General features: G+C 38.2%; 2 protein-coding genes across 2 annotated transcripts; one reads left to right on the forward strand and one right to left on the reverse strand.

The window, feature by feature from the left end:
• Positions 1–8,634: 8,634 nt before the first annotated feature.
• LOC147860072 (pentatricopeptide repeat-containing protein At1g74600, chloroplastic-like) lies at positions 8,635–11,183 on the forward strand. The gene has a single exon (XM_087325172.1). It carries the CDS (start codon positions 8,638–8,640, stop codon positions 11,101–11,103), a length of 2,466 nt encoding a protein of 821 aa, XP_087181298.1. The 5' UTR covers positions 8,635–8,637; the 3' UTR covers positions 11,104–11,183.
• Positions 11,184–11,595: 412 nt separating this feature from the next.
• On the reverse strand, positions 11,596–14,608 carry LOC147860073 (outer envelope pore protein 24, chloroplastic-like). The gene is made up of 3 exons (XM_087325107.1): positions 14,344–14,608; positions 12,290–12,649; positions 11,596–11,961 (listed from the first exon to the last, which is right to left on the reverse strand). The coding sequence occupies exons 1-3, from the start codon at positions 14,542–14,544 to the stop codon at positions 11,884–11,886; spliced, it is 639 nt and encodes a 212-aa protein (XP_087181233.1). The 5' UTR covers positions 14,545–14,608; the 3' UTR covers positions 11,596–11,883.
• Between the last annotated feature and the right edge of the window lie 4,520 nt (positions 14,609–19,128).

A 19,128-nucleotide genomic window follows, 5' to 3' on the forward strand; every position in this document is an offset into this window, starting at 1 on the left:
TGCCAAATGTTCTGATTATATATCTTTGGGGCACATACATATATAAGGGCAAGACATTCCTTGGTACAATTTAAGAATCAAACCGCCCAAAATCAAATAGTTAGAAGTTAAAATAGTGTTCATCAACGAGACTTACTACAAGTGATATGACTCAAAACCTTGGAAAATAGGTCTCAAGTTTGGGTCGTCACCGCATTTCTTTCAAGAAAAATTAGGAAAACAACAAGATAGAATTTTTTTGATAGGAATACAAAGAAACTAGCACAATCCAATTCAGCCTCAAATAGGAAAGAAATTGTTTTAATGTCAACAACAAACTTTGTCAACTCCACTCTCCCTCCACAAAGCTCAGTCTTTCATGTGAAAAATATACTAGTAGTTATCATCTTCATACAAAGAACACATTGCTTTACCCATTGTCTCAAACTTTCATCGCTTCATGTTGTGCATTTATGTCTATAACAGAAAATGACACCTCTACATTGTCTCCAAATTGTAGCCTTGTTGACCTCGAAAGAAGCATGTGATAGCTCGTTTTTTCTTCTTTCTATGTAGAATGCAACCTACTCGTTTATAGTTCTCCAAAAAATACCATAGCATGAGTCAAGAAAATTCCCTCCACTCTTGTCATAAGTTTTTCTTTATGTCTATCTCTACTCTTCTTTTTGGCATGCATTACCTTCACTATAAATATTTATCACAAAATTATGTATGTGGCCTTCACCAAATTATAATTATGGACTAAGCCATATCCCAAACATAACACTCCTTGAACTAGATTCTTAAATTTATTTATGATTCATAACCCAATTTCTATGTTGTCAATGACGTTCACTTCGTCAATTGAATATCCTCCACTTTAGATCCAAAATCACTTCCACATATATCTCTTAAGGTCACATGTATGCTTAAGTAGAAACCATGTGTATATCATGTACCAAATACAAAAGTTTGCTTGAGTTTGTCTTCTTCGTTTATTGCTCATTTCAGAAGTAAGGATCAACAACATATGTGCCTCCATGACCTTCATTCTATTTCACACTTATGAACTCATATTATTTACTCTATTGTGACTTGCATCAAGTTTTACACCCAATTCTAAGGGCATCATTTAGTTTGGAGTGATCGCTTTCACCCCGAGGTGGCACATCATAGGAGCATGTTTTATACTTTCTCAATATCTTCCATCTAAAGGGCGAATATGCTACCTCTTGAGACCTCCGATCCCAAAATAGCAATGCTTGAGAGTGCTAATACATCAAAGAGTCCTCCGATCTTTGAAGAGTTGCTAGAGAGGAGAAGAAAACAATAAAATAAAATAAAATAACACAAATTCATACCCTGGGTATTATAGATCTTAGTACTAATGTAAGCTTAAGATAAGGATAAAGTAATGATAGATAGAAAGGAGAAAGAGAAAGAAGGGTGCTGATCCACCCGACCACCCCCGAGCGAAGGGATCGAGACGGACTCGAGCCTCGATCGGCGTCCCATACCACCGCCGTGGCATCAAGTCGTACCTGGTGCTGGCGCGCTCGCTACAAGAGTTGACCCACCACACGAGCAGAGTCTCGATGTAGTCAAAAGATGATCCAATGAGGGTAGCTAGGCCTCTTATTTATAGCGATACCCAAGGCCCCCAAGCAAGTTCACAGTTGACCTAATGGGTTGTCTCAATCCCGAGGATTAAAAGTAATCCTCCCCTTCTTTACACTCTCGTTTAACCCTCACACTTATCCATGTGTATAGAATACTACGGTAAATTCTTACCACGGGATATTATATGGTCATGCCCGTAACATACTCCCCCTCTTTAAAACATTGCACTCTTGCAATGGAAAGTTAGGGAAGTTAGTTCTAAGAGTATTTTCGCGTTCCCATGTGGCATCTTTTATTGATTTATCCATCCATTTTATTTTAAATTCTCGGATTTCTTTAGTACGTAATTTTTTTGTTTTAACATCGAGAATTCTTTCTGGTACATGTGGTTTAGAAGATAATTCTTCAGAAGTAACCAGAGTTTTAGTCGTAACTGTATTGTCGCCAGAACCTAGAAGTTCTTTTAGACGACTCACATGAAAGACTAGATGAATTCCGACACCATCGAGAAGAACGAGACGATAGGCTGATGACCCAATGCGTTTGAGGACTGTAAAAGGTCCACAAAACCGTGGGGCTAACTTAGCGCACTTACCTATAGACAATGTCTTAGAATTGTGAGGTACACGTAAAAATACCTTCTGTCCAGGGTTGAATACACGAGGTTGCCTATGATGATGGGCATAAAAACGCGCTCTATCTTGAGCTGTTTTTATATTATCTCATGCAATATGCAACATATCTTGCATATCCCGAAGAAAGTTTTGCGTACTTCGCAACTCATCATGATGTATATTAACATCAATCGGGGCTCGTGGCTGAAAACCATACATCAACATAAAAGGACTATATCCCGTCGACGTATGCTTGGAGCTGTTATAAGCAAACTCCAAAATTGGGAGATAACGTTCTCATTTTGTTGGTTTTGCACCAACGTATGCTCGAAGCATGTCCTCAATAATTTGATTTACTCGTTCTGTCTGTCCATCGGATTGAGGATGATCCGTGGAGCTCATGCTCAACGTAGTTTCTAACTTCTTAAAGACTTGTGTCCAGAAGTCACTAGTAAACTTTGGATCTCGATCACTCATGATATCCATCGGTAACCCATAAAAACGAAACAATTCGTCAACGAATTGGTAAGCCAATTCAGGAGCTGTTACCGTGGTTTTAGTAGCAATAAATCTGGCCATTTTAGTTAGTCCGTCAACAACAACCCAGATGGCATCATGACCTTTTTGGGTGTGAGGAAGGCTAACAATAAAATCCATGGATATACTTTCCCACTTATTATTGGGAATGTCCAAGGGATGTAAAAGTCTTGCGGCTTTAAGTCGCTCGGCTTTGTTAACCTGACACTGGTGACATTTAGTCACATAGCTATGTATGTCAGGACGCATCTTAGGCCAATAAAATTGAGTGAAGATGAGAACAAGTGTACAATGTATTCCAGGGTGCCCTGCTGAGGGTGCATCATGGCATTCAAAAAGAATCCGCTTTTTGACCTCGGGTAAATCTGGAACACAAACCTTCCCATTATGGTAGAGCAAATTGTTAGCAATGTGGAAGTATTCCTTCAAGGATGTGGTGGTGTCTGTTCCAGACTCAACTCTTGCCCAGTATTTTGCGAAATAACTGTCATCAGGATACTTTCCTCGAAGGTGATCATAAAGATCTGATGATATTGCAGTGAAGCTAAGCATGTTAACTTCACGGATGCGACTTAGTGCATCAGCGACAGTGTTCATGGAACCTTTACGATATCGTATGGAAAAATCAAAGTCCTGGATGAGATCAGCCCATCGTGCCTTACGACCTTTCAGGTCTTGTTGGTCACAAAAATATTTCAAGGACTCGTGGTCCGTAGTTACCACAAAGTGATTTCCATAAAGATAATGGCGCCATGTTTTGAGCGCATGTATAACTGCAAATAATTCCTTTTCTTGAACGGTATACCGACATTGAGCAGAATCAAGTTTCTTACTCTCGAATGCTATTGGTTTACCATCTTGATACAAGACAGCACCTATAGCATAATCGCTTGCATCGGTTTCAACCTCAAAAGGTTTTGAAGGATCAGGTAAAAGAAGTGAAGGAGCCTTGCAAACCAGGTCCTTGAGTTCCTTAAAGGCAAGGTCTAGTGTAGCATTCCACACAATAGGTTTTGTAGACTTACGCGTTTGACCTTTTAAAAGATCAGTAAACGGCATCGTCAATTGGGAGTAATTACGAAGAGACTTTCGCAAAAACCCCACAAAACCAAGGAATGATCGAACTTCTCGAATATTCTGAAGAGTGGGCCAAAGCTTGATTTTCTCAATGCGAGAAGGATCAATTTCAACTCCTCGTTCGGTTATGAGATGTCCTAGATAAGTAATTGATTTCTTGAAGAACTCACATTTTGAGATCTTTGCATAAAACTGTTTGTCACGCAATGTTTGTAAAACAAAGCGGACATGTCTAGCATGTTCTTGTAATGTACGGCTATAAACTAAAATATCATCCAAGAAAATAACGACAAATTTTCCAAGTTGTTCTCGGAAAATGTCATTCATTTCTTGTTGAAAAGTAGTCGGAGCATTGGTCAAACCAAAAGGCATAACCAAAAACTCATAATGGCCATAGTGCGTACGAAATGCCGTATTAGGAACATCGTCCTCACTTATTCGTATTTGATGGTAGCCAGTACGGAGATCAAGTTTCGTAAAATACCGAGCTCCTTGGAGACGATCAATTAGATCGTCAGCCCGGGGCAATGGGTACGAATTCTTGATCGTCACTTTATTCAAGCGTCGGTAATTAATACACATACGCCATGTGCCCTCTTTCTTTTTAACCAAGAGAACTGGTGCACCCCATGGAGATTTACTGTAACGTATATAACCCATTCGTAAATAGTCCTTGAGTTGCTTAGATACCTCATCTTCTTCGGATCGACTTAAGCGATACGGAGGTATACTTATTGGTGCAACACCAGGTACAATATCTATACGATGGTCTATATTACGTTTAGGAGGTAACCCATCAGGTAGTTCACTTGGAAAAACATCATGAAAATCATTTAAGATTTCATCAAGTTGTTGTTATTCAAAATATGATAATTGAACCGGGACATTATCGATATTGTAAACGTGAATGTCTGGATCAAGTACACAATAAAATAACGTAGAACAAGACAACTCGGATATTGATGGACACGAGGAAACAATCGAGAGGGATTGTTTTTTTACACATTGAATAAAATGCGTACAATCGTTCAGTACAAAAGAAATGGAATGACGAACCCAATCAATAAATAAAGAAGAGTTTTTATTATAAAACCAGGGATAACCCAGTATTACATCGGTGGTACAAAGATTCATTACATGGAAGTCTACTTCCTCTATATAAGTATCAATAGAAATTCCTAATGAATGAATCGCCTCGTTGATGTATTGTACTCTTCCATCGGCCAAGTGCACCGTGTAGGTGTGATCACTTACGATGGGTTGGATTCCCCATATCTGAACCAAACGATCATTCACAAAATTGTGTGAGCTTCCCGAATCAAATAAAAATTGTACGGGAGATCCATTGATATACCCGTTTGCACGTAGTAAATCATTGGGACCCAATACATAGTGAGGGAAAGAACATTGACAATTACTTAAATGATGTGTATACACCTGAAGGACATTAGGAATCTGACCTTTATGGTCTGCAGCTTTAGCTTTGTTGTCGTGCTCTTTCCGTTGGAGCTTTCAACATTGATCTTTTGTATGACCCTTCTTTTTGCAAAATACACAAAAAGGATGTTGTCGCTTACAATCGTGATCCAGGAATTCGTTGGGTGTCTTGCGTTTCCCAACAAATTGCGACTGCTTAGTCCCGGGCGCTTCGTTGGGTTTGTTATGGTCCTTCTTCGAAGTGCGTTGATAGCGAAGAACTATTTCAACGGCCTCTTCGAAGGATTTTGGATCCTTATCGTGCACTATCCAGTGATAGTCCGAATTGGGGATGTCATTGACAAAACAAGCTATCAACCAATTGTCCCCTTCTAGACCCGATTTTTGGATTTGGGTTCTAGCATGGTGAACATAGTCTTCTAGCGAGGAAAATTTCTTGCTAGAGAGGTTCATTAAAGCTTGTGCTGCCTCGGTTCGAGAGGGAGGTTGCAGAAATTGGCCCTTAAAAACCGTGACAAAATCTGTCCAAGTATCGGGCAATTTCCCCATAGTACGGAGGCCACGCCACCAGGCGGCGACCTTACCCCCGAGTTCTCGGCCAACATATGCAATCTTCGTACTATCTGGCGTGGGATAGAGCTCAAAATGAGACTCCCATCGTCCCAGCCATGTGCAGATTGCTTCTTCGGTTCTTTCCTTTTTGTCTCCGGTAAATGGCTTAACGACAAATGATGGTTCACCTTGTCGCTCATCAGGTCTATTAGTCTCACGTTGTAGACTAATGACACGTGCCTCAAGAGCACTCTGAGATTGCCGAAGTTCGGTCATCTGTTGAGCGGTGAAACTAAGGTATTGGGTTATTTGTGCCAAATACATCTCAGTGGACATTTGTCCAGGAGGATTCCCTTGAGTTCCTTCCGCTTGAGCGGATGACATCGGGTCGTTAATTTGAGCCATTAAAGATTATTTCTGGAAAAGAAATAGGATAAGGTCAGAGATATAGTCATAACATCATGTCGTGATGTAAACATATCATGGGCGAGCATTAATCGATATCATTATCTCACGTCAATACCCCTCTAAACGTATGAGATGAGGTTCAAGATCAGGTTACTATGGTAACACAAAGGTGTTTTAAAAACCATGGGGGTGACAAATAAATGTCTTTCCCTGATCTCTATATCGATTTTTTCATGGTGGCTCCCCGAGGCTCAACCATGTATGTTCGTGTCATGAATTGTTTATACACGAAAAAAATGTTAATAATAAACTATGTTTCGGTGCCCACATATGTGGTTTCGGCTCTTTAAGTCCTATTACGAGGACCCCGAGGTGCACTTAGACCTTAAGTCTAAACATGTGTTATAGTCATATGTATCAAGGATGTTGTATGGTCTTGGTCATATTTGAACTCGAGACCTCGAGAACAAATACATTAAACACTTGAGCCAACCAAGTAAGTTGCTCTTCTCAAATGCTTAATGTTTGATGCGTATAAGAGATATGCGAGATCATATATGTTTTTTTTCAAAGAACATATATGTCAAGGGTCCTTATTTCGCCCTCATTTACCAAAACTATGTTGGTACGTGACCTATCCTCAAGTCTCGTAATTACGATGGCATACGCCAAAGTGCAACCTAATGGTCAAGCCAAATGAGCCCTTGTTTCGTAGTAGGCTCACGTGGGCCATCACATGGTCACGTCATTACGAATGCCTCTCGTAAGAACGAGCTCATGGTGGCATCGTATCCATGTAACGAGGGAGGGATGTTGGATACGTGCGTCATTGGAGCGACCTCACTTGAAGTGGGTCAAGCCCTACGTACTCAACATCATTTTGGCTATTGGCGTTTCTTTACGTAACGAAATCGAGGTCGTCAACGGGGTTATCAACAATAAAAAAATGTTGAAAAAGGGATGGTGACAACGCCATTCTCACAAAAATGTGAGGACGGCCACCAACATCCTTTTCCCGACCAGGACAACTTTCGACATAATCATGTAATAACGAATATACACATATGTTTACTTTTCACATATATACGATCAAATACGTATATATGTGACCACATATGCCTATATTAAACATATCGTTATATTAAATAGCCACAAATGATGTGATCGAGATACGTAATCGAGGTATATACCTCTACGCACACGAAACATCCACAAATAAGAGATCATCGTAATACGTAATTGAGGTATTGACCTCTTACGCATACGAGACCAACCGCATATCGTTTACAACAAATCAAGGTATTAAACTCATACGCAAATGTAACATATGTTCGTGAACGTAATACGTAATTGAGGTATTAACCTCGTACACATACGACACTCATCACATATTATTAATATGTCAAACGAGGTATTGACCTCGTGCACATATGTAAACGTTTTAGATAATCAATTAAAGACCACTACAACATCATTGACTTAATGAAAAAAATTGACATATAAACTAAACACATGATTAGATGGGAGAAGAGAGAATAGAAAGAAAAATTATGGAAAGAGTTACCGAAGTTCTTTGTTGATCGTTGTTTGGATCAAGGCCAACCGCACAACGATCGATCAGCATCAATCAAAAGACAAATGAAAAACAAAGAAACATTAGTACAAAAATCTGATACCAAATATTATAGATCTTAGTACTAATGTAAGCTTAAGATAAGGATAAAGTAATGATAGATAGAAAGGAGAAAGAGAAAGAAGGGTGCCGATCCACCCGACCACCCCCGAGCGAAGGGATCGAGACGGACTCGAGCCTCGATCGGCGTCCCATACCACCGCCGTGGCGTCAAGTCGTACCTGGTGCTGGCGCGCTCGCTACAAGAGTTGACCCACCACACGAGCAGAGTCTCGATGTAGTCAAAAGATGATCCAATGAGGGTAGCTAGGCCTCTTATTTATAGCGATACCCAAGGCCCCCAGGCAAGTTCACACTTGACCTAATGGGTTGTCTCAATCCCGAGGATTAAAAGTAATCCTCCCCTTCTTTACACTCTCGTTTAACCCTCACACTTATCCATGTGTATAGAATACTACGGTAAATTCTTACCACGGGATATTATATGGTCATGCCCGTAACATTGGGCAACCCATTCTTGGGCAATTATGTGTGCCATTTGAGCTAAGCGTAAGTCTAATCAATTCAACGCTATTTTTCTCAACCGTATGTACTATTCGAGCAATTGTGCATCCCCCCAATAATGAGTGTATCTCTTCATGTGGAGTTGTTCGCGAAACTACTTGGAAGTTAAGGGAGACAATGAGAAAAAGTGTGGGTTTTTGGTTTTGGGACAATGAAAGAGACCATCAGAAGTGCAAGCTTTGTGTCAGCTGTATGAACTTTGAAGTTTGAAGAAGGATGATTATCAATCACTCTGAGCTCCTCTTCATCACCATCTCAGTAGAAAGAGGTGTATTCTCTCTCACTCTGATTTTCATGGTCAGTGGCAGGGGATGCATCCCCTCCCTCTCTATGAGCTTGAAGAATGTGAGGTCCAAGCATTTTGATCAAACTATCCCATTCGCCTCAAACAAACAACTTGAGTTAGCCATGGAAGAGCTTTCTCACATGGAACAGGTTCCTCCCCTTCATTTTTACCTTTCCATTTTAAAGGCTTGTCAGACGGAGAAGTCGGTTTTCCATGTAAAATTCATCCAATCTCATCTTTCCTCACATAAAGTCAATATTTCGGGTTTCCTCGGTGATTATTTGGTTGTATCGCTAGCAAAATGTGGTGCTATCGACGATGCTCTGTTGTTATCTAGGGGTTTAAGTTATAGATCAGTTTTCTCGTGGACAGCTATAATCACTTCATGTACAGAATGCGGTCGATACCAAGATGCCCTTGCATTGCATCGATCTATGCTCGATGATCTTGTTGAACCTGACAATTTCACATATGTTAGCCTCTTTCAAGCATGTGGTAATTTATATGATGTTGAAGAAGGTAGAAAGCTGCATGGAAATGCATGCAAAAAAGGATATGTTTCACATTCCTTCGTGGGGAATAGCCTTGTGAGTATGTACGGGAAATGTGGATGTGTTGAAGAAGCTGAGAATGTCTTTACTGGATTAGTTGAGCGAAATATCGTGTCTTGGAATTCTATGCTTGTTGTGTATAACGAACAGAATAAAGCCATAAAAGCGTTGAGATTGTATAGACAAATGCAAGAGGAAGGATTGATGCCGAACCAAGCAACTTTTGTTATATCACTTCAGATATGTGGTAATCTAGTTGAGAAACAAGATCTCCCTAATGCTTTGGATATCGGTTGGGCATTATATTCTAAAGCAAGGAAAAATGGATTTGGTTCAGATCTTCCTGTTAGTAATGCCTTCTTAAGCATGTGCTCAAAATGTGACACACTTTCAGAAACAGAGAATGTGTTCTCATGTTTATTCCAACACGACATTATATCATGGAATACAATGATCTCAGCTTATGTCGAACAAGGAAAAGGAGTAAAAGCTCTTCAACTATATACGAAAATCTATGCAATTTCAAACGAGTTGACTCTGGTGATGCTACTTATGGCATGTGTTATTGTAGCTGATGAGGAAGAAACTAGCACTCAGAATACCAAAATGATCATCGTGGAGATTGGCCAGGCAATACATAGAGATGCTTGCATCAATGGATTTGCTTCTGATACTATGTTTGGTACTTCCCTTGTGACTTTCTATGGAAAATGTGGAATGATTGATGAAGCGGAGGATGTATTTACAAAGTTGCCTCAACAACGTAACATTGTATCATGGAATACTATGCTTTCTGCCTACGTTGAGCAGGGGCAAGGAGCAAGAGCATTGCAATTATACCGACAAATGCATGAAGAAGGTGTCAAAACAGATATATTATCGATCACAATTGCTCTCCGAGCCTGCACATTACTTGTTATTACAGCTTTAGAGATTGGTGAAGGGTTACATTCCGATGCTAGAAAGAAATGTTTTGATTCTGATATATTTCTAGGCAACGCACTTATTCACATGTATACAAAATTTGGTGTTATTGAGGCAGCGGAGAATGTATTTTATCAGCTTTCTGAATGTGGGGAGCTCTCTTTGGCTGCAATGTTATCAGCTTATGCAGAACTTCATGAAGGAGAAAAAGCCCTATTGTTGTATAATTATGTTCAAGATAATAAGCATGTGCCATTATCTGATACCGCATTCATTTCTATTCTGAAGGCATGTAGTCAAGAAGGGTCTTTGGAGTTATGTAAATATCTTCATTTTCTTATCATCTTCGCTTGTTTCAACCCGAATCTTGTACTGTTAGAATCCACTCTAATTTGTGCATATAGGGGTTGTGCTAGTATTATTGATGCCGAGGCTGTATTTGATGGGCTGCAGAATCCAGATATAGTTGCATGGAATGCATGTATCGATGGATATGGAGGGCAAGGAAATTCTTTATCAAGCCTCGGAACAATTGATAAACTTCAACAAGAAGGTGTGAATCCCAACAAAGCAACTTTTACTTCAGCTCTAAGTGCTTTTAGCCATGGTGGTCTTGTGAACCAAGGGGTACAATGTATCATCACTATGAAACAACAGTACGGTGTAAATCCTGATTTGAAGCATTATAGCAGCATGATTGACCTTCTTGGTAGGGCGGGGGACTTCAAGAGGTTAATTAGTTTATTAACTCATATACAGCTTTTTGGTTATGTGAAGGCAGATGCAACTTTGTGGTTGTGTGTATTGGGTGCATGCAGAATACATGGAAATCACGAACTAGGGAAATTGGCATTCAATAATGCGCTAAAACTGCAACCAAATGATCCAGCTGCCTATATTTTGATGTCTAATTTGGTGTAATGATAAGACATAAGGAATGTATAGAAATGAAATGAGACAGAGAGAATGCAAGATTCTTTAGTTGGATGGATTTTCAATTCCACATTGGAGTATCCCAATATCCACTAGTAGGAGTTCAATATCTTTATTAATTTAGGATTGTTCAATAAATTAATCACCAACAAAAGGTAGCCTCACCAACAAAAGGTAAATGACTGACCAATTATGGATTTTCTACGAGTAGATCTATCACACGCATGTAATTTTTGTACAAAATTCCTGTCAATTCGTCTATTTCTCATCATTTACAAATCATTCAATGCACAAAAATCCATTTTCCCAGCACTGATTTGGAGCATTTTAGTTGATAGAACATATGAAAGGTTGCCTCCCATTAAATCCAAAATTTCAAATGTAATGTGTCCATATCATTGTTTCGAAGTGCCTGATATGGAATAGTGTTACCACTCAACTTGCTGAAAATTATATAACACTAAAAATACAACTACTGTCTTGATTTGAAGAGATGTAATCACTTTTTATTTCAGGTGAATGGAAGAAAATTCCACACCACAATGTAGCAACATCAGCCTCAATTGCTGAAAAGAATAAATCCGGAACCTATGAATGGCTTTTAAAAGAAGAAACTGTTACTACCCAAAACTCTTTTCATAGCACATCAGGGCTGACTTATGAAGAGTGTTAATGAGGGCCGCTTTCAATCAATTGAAAAGAAGGCCATACGTTAAAGAAAAAGTACATTCATTCTAATATCTTCGCAAGCTATTAGAGAAAAATCCTCTAGAGATCCAAACTCCAAGTCTTCTCAAATGAAACCTTGGGGTTTATCTTTTCACCTGCTTTTATAGTGCATGCAACCTGTATCACGAAAACCTTAACATCATTAGAGGCAAGGAATTCCTTGAAAGTTTATGAGCTATATTGTGTATACAAATTAAGCATATAAACACAGACAGATATATATGTCTATTAAGTGCAACCATTTGTGTGTGTGTTTACACATACATTACATATGTATATAGTTATGCATATAATGTATAACATGTATATATCATATAAATATACATAGAATATGCAATATATAATCAATACGCATACGTATGCACAGACATATATGATATGCATGCACACTTGCATACACACATAAGTAGTGATGAAAAAGGAGGTCTAAAGAACAGCAGCTCACCTTCAAAGAACCTGCTTGCTTGAAATTTTTTGTCCATTCCAGGCCTGTCACATTCTTAGAGGTCTCATAAGAAAGCTTGACTGTATTCCCTTCCCCCAGAGTTTGTGATGCAGTGTAATTCCAAGCCTCTGTGTTAAAATCATAGGCAGGCTCCAATGTGGTGCCAGAGCTGTTCACATATGTATACTTCACTGACCCTTTTCCAGATTGAAAGCTAAATTTTCCAGTCACCTTATTCTCGGAATTAAAAGCCAATGTGCTTTCTAATACAGTGGCATTAGTCTTTTGAGGGTGAATATATGTCAGGTTTACCTGTTTACCAAAAACTTTGGCCGAGTTCATGAACTGAAACTTGGCAGCCTACACAAAAATAATTGAATAAATGACCTTGTGAGTTATGATAAAAGAAAAACTAGTTTTAGTGCTTTCACACAACCATCTTTACAAAGTTACGCATTCATTACGATTTCTGATTGATTCCACAATACAACCATCTTTACAGCTTCTTTATTCAAGCGACCTAAAAATGTACAGGAAATGTATGTCCTATTGTTAAGTGGCAATGAATATATTGATTTTAGAACAAAGTCATAAATATTTACGTAGAGAGCTTTAACAATTTACTGTTACAGAGAGGGTGTCCCTCTGCCAATCTTATTTCAGAAGACTGACACACTTAGACAAGTTATCAAATTTTAAAGCAGCAGAAGTTCAACATTCTTATATCCCTGGAAAGTACACTCGGTGATCAGCTTAGTATTTGCATATTAAAACTGGATAAGGTAACTTGATATACAATCAAAAGCAGCTTTATCATTCTGTTGCGGTAAGAATCTTACTACCTCAAATTCAACCACAGAAAACTTCAATCCTCCATTCTTCATTATTGAAAATATGTTATTTTTCTTCACTCTTGCTTGTACATTTGGTAGCATCACTGAAAATTACTCTCAATTGATCGATCCCAGATCAAAATTCATGATATTCTAGGTCATTGGATCATGGCTGGTCAAACCAGTAATTTCTTGGGTATGCTAAACACTTGGATGGCTCGGATGGATCCAACTATTACATATGATCTTACATGGTGATGTATATCATAGACACCCTGATTCACAACCTTCATCTCCCATGGGCTAAATCAATGTGAATGATTTCTTCATCTCTTCATCTAAAGCCACTCCATAACATCTTTTAGTGGAAACTGGGACGTGTTGGGAATATTCATAAGCTCAAAATCTCTTATGAAGATATAAAATCCATTAATAATACCTTCAATAGCGAGTAGCCTTGTTGAAGTATCTACCCCCAGTCTCTATTTCCTCAAGAAAGAACTAAAGAAGGGCAGCATGTTTCATACAACTATCGAAGGGCAGCATGTGGCTTGGTGGTTCGGCTCAGTAAATGTCTGTTTAGATGTTAACATAGTACCTGAACAACGCCTTGCAAATTTCTGAATGGAGATAGCACTCACAAGTAAATATCTGAAATCTTTTATTCATAGCATGGAAACTATACTTCAAATAAAAAATCATATATATAAAATATATGCTTGAAGAATATAACTTCACATAAAGGCCAATGCTCACCAAGATAAGAATCCAACTCTCTCAAAACAATTTTAGAATTATCCAGAGATTTGGGAAACAAGCAAACCAAATTCCTATTTTGAAGGAAGTTCGAATTTACTTGATTAAATAAAGAAAAGAAAAGGCAACAGTTGGCCTTAAAAGCATCACTTGAAGCAAATCAAATAACAAACCATTCTGGATAATAAAGACTGGGACATTAGAATAAGATTCTGAGACCCACATAAAGCACAGATCCTCGCCGTGAGTAGCGTTATACAGTAAAGAGATGACCTTCAAATAGGATTCCTGACATAATCAATGTGTTCACAAGAAGAGTGCTCACCCATCATAAAACTCTAACAATCCTGTCAAATTCCTCTCTCTCTCTCGTTTAATTCCTTTCCTTCACTCGCACTTCCTAGATTTCCTTGCTTTCCTGACACACACATTCCTTCATTGATGATGGGATGCATTGAGCTTTACCTCTTTGGTAAGATCATAGTCGACGATAAACATGCCGGGTTTCTCCACGCCGACAGAGACCCCAGCCAAGCCATAACCATCTTTGAGGGTACGATCGGAGCAAGAAGCCTTGATCTTCAAATCTCCCACTCCTAGAGCGAGAGTGGCAGAGGCAGACTGAGCAGACGGGTCATATTTAGTTCTAAGGGAGGCCTTCGTCATGATGAATGGGAAGAACAGGAAGAACAGGGGAGATACAAAATAAAGAGGAAGAGGAAGGGCGAAAGACGAAAGGAAGAGTAGGAGCCCTCTTCTTCTTCTTCTTCTTCTTCCTCTTCTTCTGCTGTGGAGGCTCCCGGGATAGAGAACTCCCCTCCCTCCTTGGTATGGATTATGGCTTTGTGGCTTATGGATTATGGATTATGGCTTTGTGGCTTATGGATTATGGATTATGGATTATGGATTATGGATTATGGATTATGGAATGTGGAATGTGGATTATGGATTATGGTTTGTATATTATGGATTATGTATGGATTATGGATTATGGAATGTACCACACAAATTAAGGATTATGGATTATCGTTTGTATATTATGGATTATGGATTATGGATTATGGAATGTGGAATATGGAATGTGGATTATGGATTATGGTTTGTATATTATGGATTATGGATTATGTATGGATTATGGATTATGGAATGTACCACACAAATTAAGGATTATGGATTATCGTTTGTATATTATGGATTATGGATTACGGATTGTTGGTAACACTAACCTCAACATCGTCCCTTTGTACCATACGAATTAAGGAATTATGGACTATGGTTTGTATATTATGGATTATGGATTACGGATTGTTGGTTACACTAACCTCAACATCGTCCCTTTGTACCACATGAATCAAGGATTATGGCTTGTGGCTTGTGGCTTGTGGATTATGGATTATGGATTGTTGGCAATGTTAACCCTGACATCGTCCATTCGTACCACATTATTATTGTCCCATCATGGTCCCTGAGAATTCGGACCTATTGCTTGCATTTTTCTTTTATCCAACCTCGATGGATTAGATTCCCGAGATCTTCACATCACGTGATTCGTTTGAGGACGCACAACGATGTGGCATTTCATCCCATTGGCCACTCAAATCAAGTTCCCAAATAAAGCTATATTGCTGATGTTGCAATGGTTTGTTGTTCACGAACCACGGTCATGTGGCTTCTCCAACTTTATCCATGTGGTATAGTATCATTGGTTTGGTCCAAACCAATGACGAACCTCAACCTTTTTTAATCCATGCTAACGTATGACCAAATTATTGGTTGTTAATTTTGGCCTTTTCATCAATGTTGATGTGGCATAACATCATTGGTCCCAATATTGTTATGGGGTGAACAATTTTCATCTATATTGTTGTGGCATAAAACAATTGGTTGTGAAATTTTGGGGACACATAGCTTTTCTGTAAAACTATTGGGCACAAAATATGTAGGTGGAGGTGACAATTTGAATTGACAAACAACTTTATCATCCATGCGAAGAAGTATGGTTGGTTGGTTGCAAAAGATGCGTGGAGAGTTTGGCAATGTTTATTTATGCTAACAAGCAAGAAAGTATTCCTCATAGAATTGAACAAAAGCAATCCCAATCTACACTACGCACTAGGAGCTTTCTCCTCACCATATTTAGATGTCCACTCTATGTCAACTACTTATTATGTTGTTTTGTATTTTTAGTTAAAACCATATTGGAGTTTCTACCCTTTATCTTGCATCATGTAGTTAATACAGTTAATATTGTGGATATGTCTACAAACTAAATCATTTAAATTCCTAAACAAAGCCACAAAAAAGTTGCAATGATTATCTACACAATGTGTGATTTGTTTGGATAGATTGGTTTTGAGTCTATTGGATGGTGTTCAAGTTGTAAGCTGCAAAAGTGTATGAAAGTACAATGTAAAAGTGTGAAGCTATATGTATTAGAATTTTTATTGTCCATAAAGAGGCCAATTTTGACCTATGGGACCAGAGTATACATGTGTTCTTGATATGTGTCTACTTCCTAAGAAGGAGTATTCATACATTGAAGCACAAAGTCTCTATGTGTGAATAAAGCATACACATATGAGCTCAACCTTCTCGGTGGTGTCTTAAGTACGGCACTTAAGTTATCACTCCCTCTTAGTATGTAATCATTTCTTGAACGAATTACACTATATGTCAAGTATGTGTTTGGGAGAGAGGTTGAGTTATTGATTGGTAATATTAACAATACATGTCACCAAAATGTATCATCCCCAAGGTCAAGAATTTGTCTTACTCTAAAGCATGATAGTTTTTCTGAATCCTACTTATTGTCATCTATTATTTTATGTTTAGTTGCCTTCCATTATACACATATTATTCATGCAAAGCACTTAACTATCTCCATCAAAGTATAAGTGGGAAACCTTTCATGGATTTAAAGGCCATTTTGTTGAGATTCTCATATTAATTATACTCTTTTTGTTCTTGGAAGTTAGTGGAGAGGAAATAACAAGGAAACTAAAGATAAACATCATAAGTTGTAAGAGAATATTAGATTGATATTGCTAACGTATTATTTATATCCTAGGATGAAAAAACATTTTCAGCATTTTTAAGGTCAAAAAGTAATGTGACAATTTAGGACCCCTTGTCCATCTTCACTCGATATTTGAGACTGGTTGTTGAAAACATTAATGTAAGGCTTGTTGTTTAGTTTGTGATTCAAATTTATCTCCCGTTTTTTATGCGGATCACCAAAACCTATTTGAAAGCTTCATTCACCATGCCAAATGTTTATATTTGGCATGCATTGAAGTGAGCTAAGATAAGAGGCAATTTTCTAAAATAATTCGGCGAGTTATTTGTACATTATAATTTCACCAAGTTGTGTTCCGTTTCTAGGCTTGATTTGCTTTCAAACTTATATCTCGATTAATATATATCTTATCCCATGATTTTTAAAAATAAAATTCTACAAACATCCCAAACATTTGCTACTTTATATTGGAGTGGAAACTTACATGTAGATACCCCTCCCTTGTAATAAATTAGGCCATTTATCTCTTATATCCGACAAAATTTTCATCTCATGAATATAAACATTATTACTAATTCATTATCACCAAATCAATTTGAAAAATAGGCCCTATACTTTGTTTGCCTTGTATTACACATATTTTTCTTCTTGATGTGTTAAAGTTATATGCACCATTGCAAGATGTGATTGTTTTGAATAATCATACTACCATTTTGTGTGTAAATAAATGCTGAAAATTCCTTACCATTTCCACAATGAGGGCAATAAATTTTCAGCATTTAAGATAAGAGTATTTGATTAAGAATCGGCTTCCCTTCAACAAAACCCCTTTAATGCCACAAAGGCACTGAATGTCAAACATTGCTTTATCACGTACAACATGCTTGGGAATTTTCTGTCCTTCAACACCTGCTATAGCTGTTGCATTTGTAGACAACAAACCTTCCATGATACACATGCCACTTGGAATTCCTTCATCTCCACAACCATAATAACAATTGTGAAATCTTTACAAACTGGTAGTATATCCTTAATTGATATCAATTTCTGTTCCGACACAGGAATTCATGCATTGTCATAATCAAGAATATACTTGTATTAGACTTCCCTACCAACAATAGTCCACTTTATCATAAGAGGAGAATAATCCTTCAGCCATAATAACAAGAGGAGAATTGAATTGTGAAATCTTTTGTAAAACTGGCAGTATATCCTTAATTGATGTCAATTTCTAGTCCAGCACAAGAATTCGGGCATTGTCATCAACGAGAATATACTTGTATGAGACCTCCATACCATCAATAGTTTGCTTTATCAAAACCTTCATGTTCTCACATCAGCCATGTCGACGGTTATCACCACAATCATGTACCTATAACAACAAAATGATATAGTATCCTCATCACCTCAAGAAATATATCCTTCGACCCCCACACCATCTTCACTCATCCTTATCACACAAAAAAAATTACTTCATACAGTCCGCATCAACCATCTCGCCAATTACCACCAAGTTCCAGTACAAATAACAACAAAATGAATCTAGATTGTTTCCTCATCCCCTCATGATCTGCTTTGGCCCCTACACCATCATCACTCATCCTCTCGTCATGTCAATGTGCTTCAATCCATACTGCCACACCACCATCACTCGTCCTATTGAGAAACATAACTCTTCTTCATTCAGTCCACATCAACAACTCAATCTTGCCGACCATCTTGCCATCTTGCCGATTTCCACCAACATCCTGTACTGACAACAAAAATTGAGTCTAAAAAGTTTCCTCACCTACTCATGATAATCTACTTCGACCCCCACACCATCTTCACTCATCCTTATCACACAAAATTTTTTGCTTCATTCAGTCCACATCAACCATCTCGCTGATTACCACCAAGTTCCTGTACAAATAACAACAAAATGAGTCTAGAATGTTTCCTCATCCTCTTAAGATCTTCTTCGGCCCCCACACCATCATCACTCATCCTCTCATCATGGCAATATGCTTCAATCCCTACCGTCATCATTTGACATCCTAATGAGAAACCTAAAATCGTCTTCATTCAGTCTACATCAACATCTTGCTGACCATCTTGCCATCTCGCCGATTACCACCAACATCCTGTACGGACAACAAAAAATGAGTCCAAAAAGTTTCTCACCTTCTCATGACAATCTGCTTCATCCCCCACAACAACATCCTGACAAAAACAACATCACTCATCTATATTAA

The sequence above is a fragment of the Azolla caroliniana genome, unplaced genomic scaffold (assembly GCF_043228905.1).
Source record: "Azolla caroliniana isolate FFs.n. ecotype wild unplaced genomic scaffold, voAzoCaro1.0.p SCAF_9, whole genome shotgun sequence".
Classification (NCBI taxonomy): Eukaryota; Viridiplantae; Streptophyta; class Polypodiopsida; order Salviniales; family Salviniaceae; genus Azolla; species Azolla caroliniana.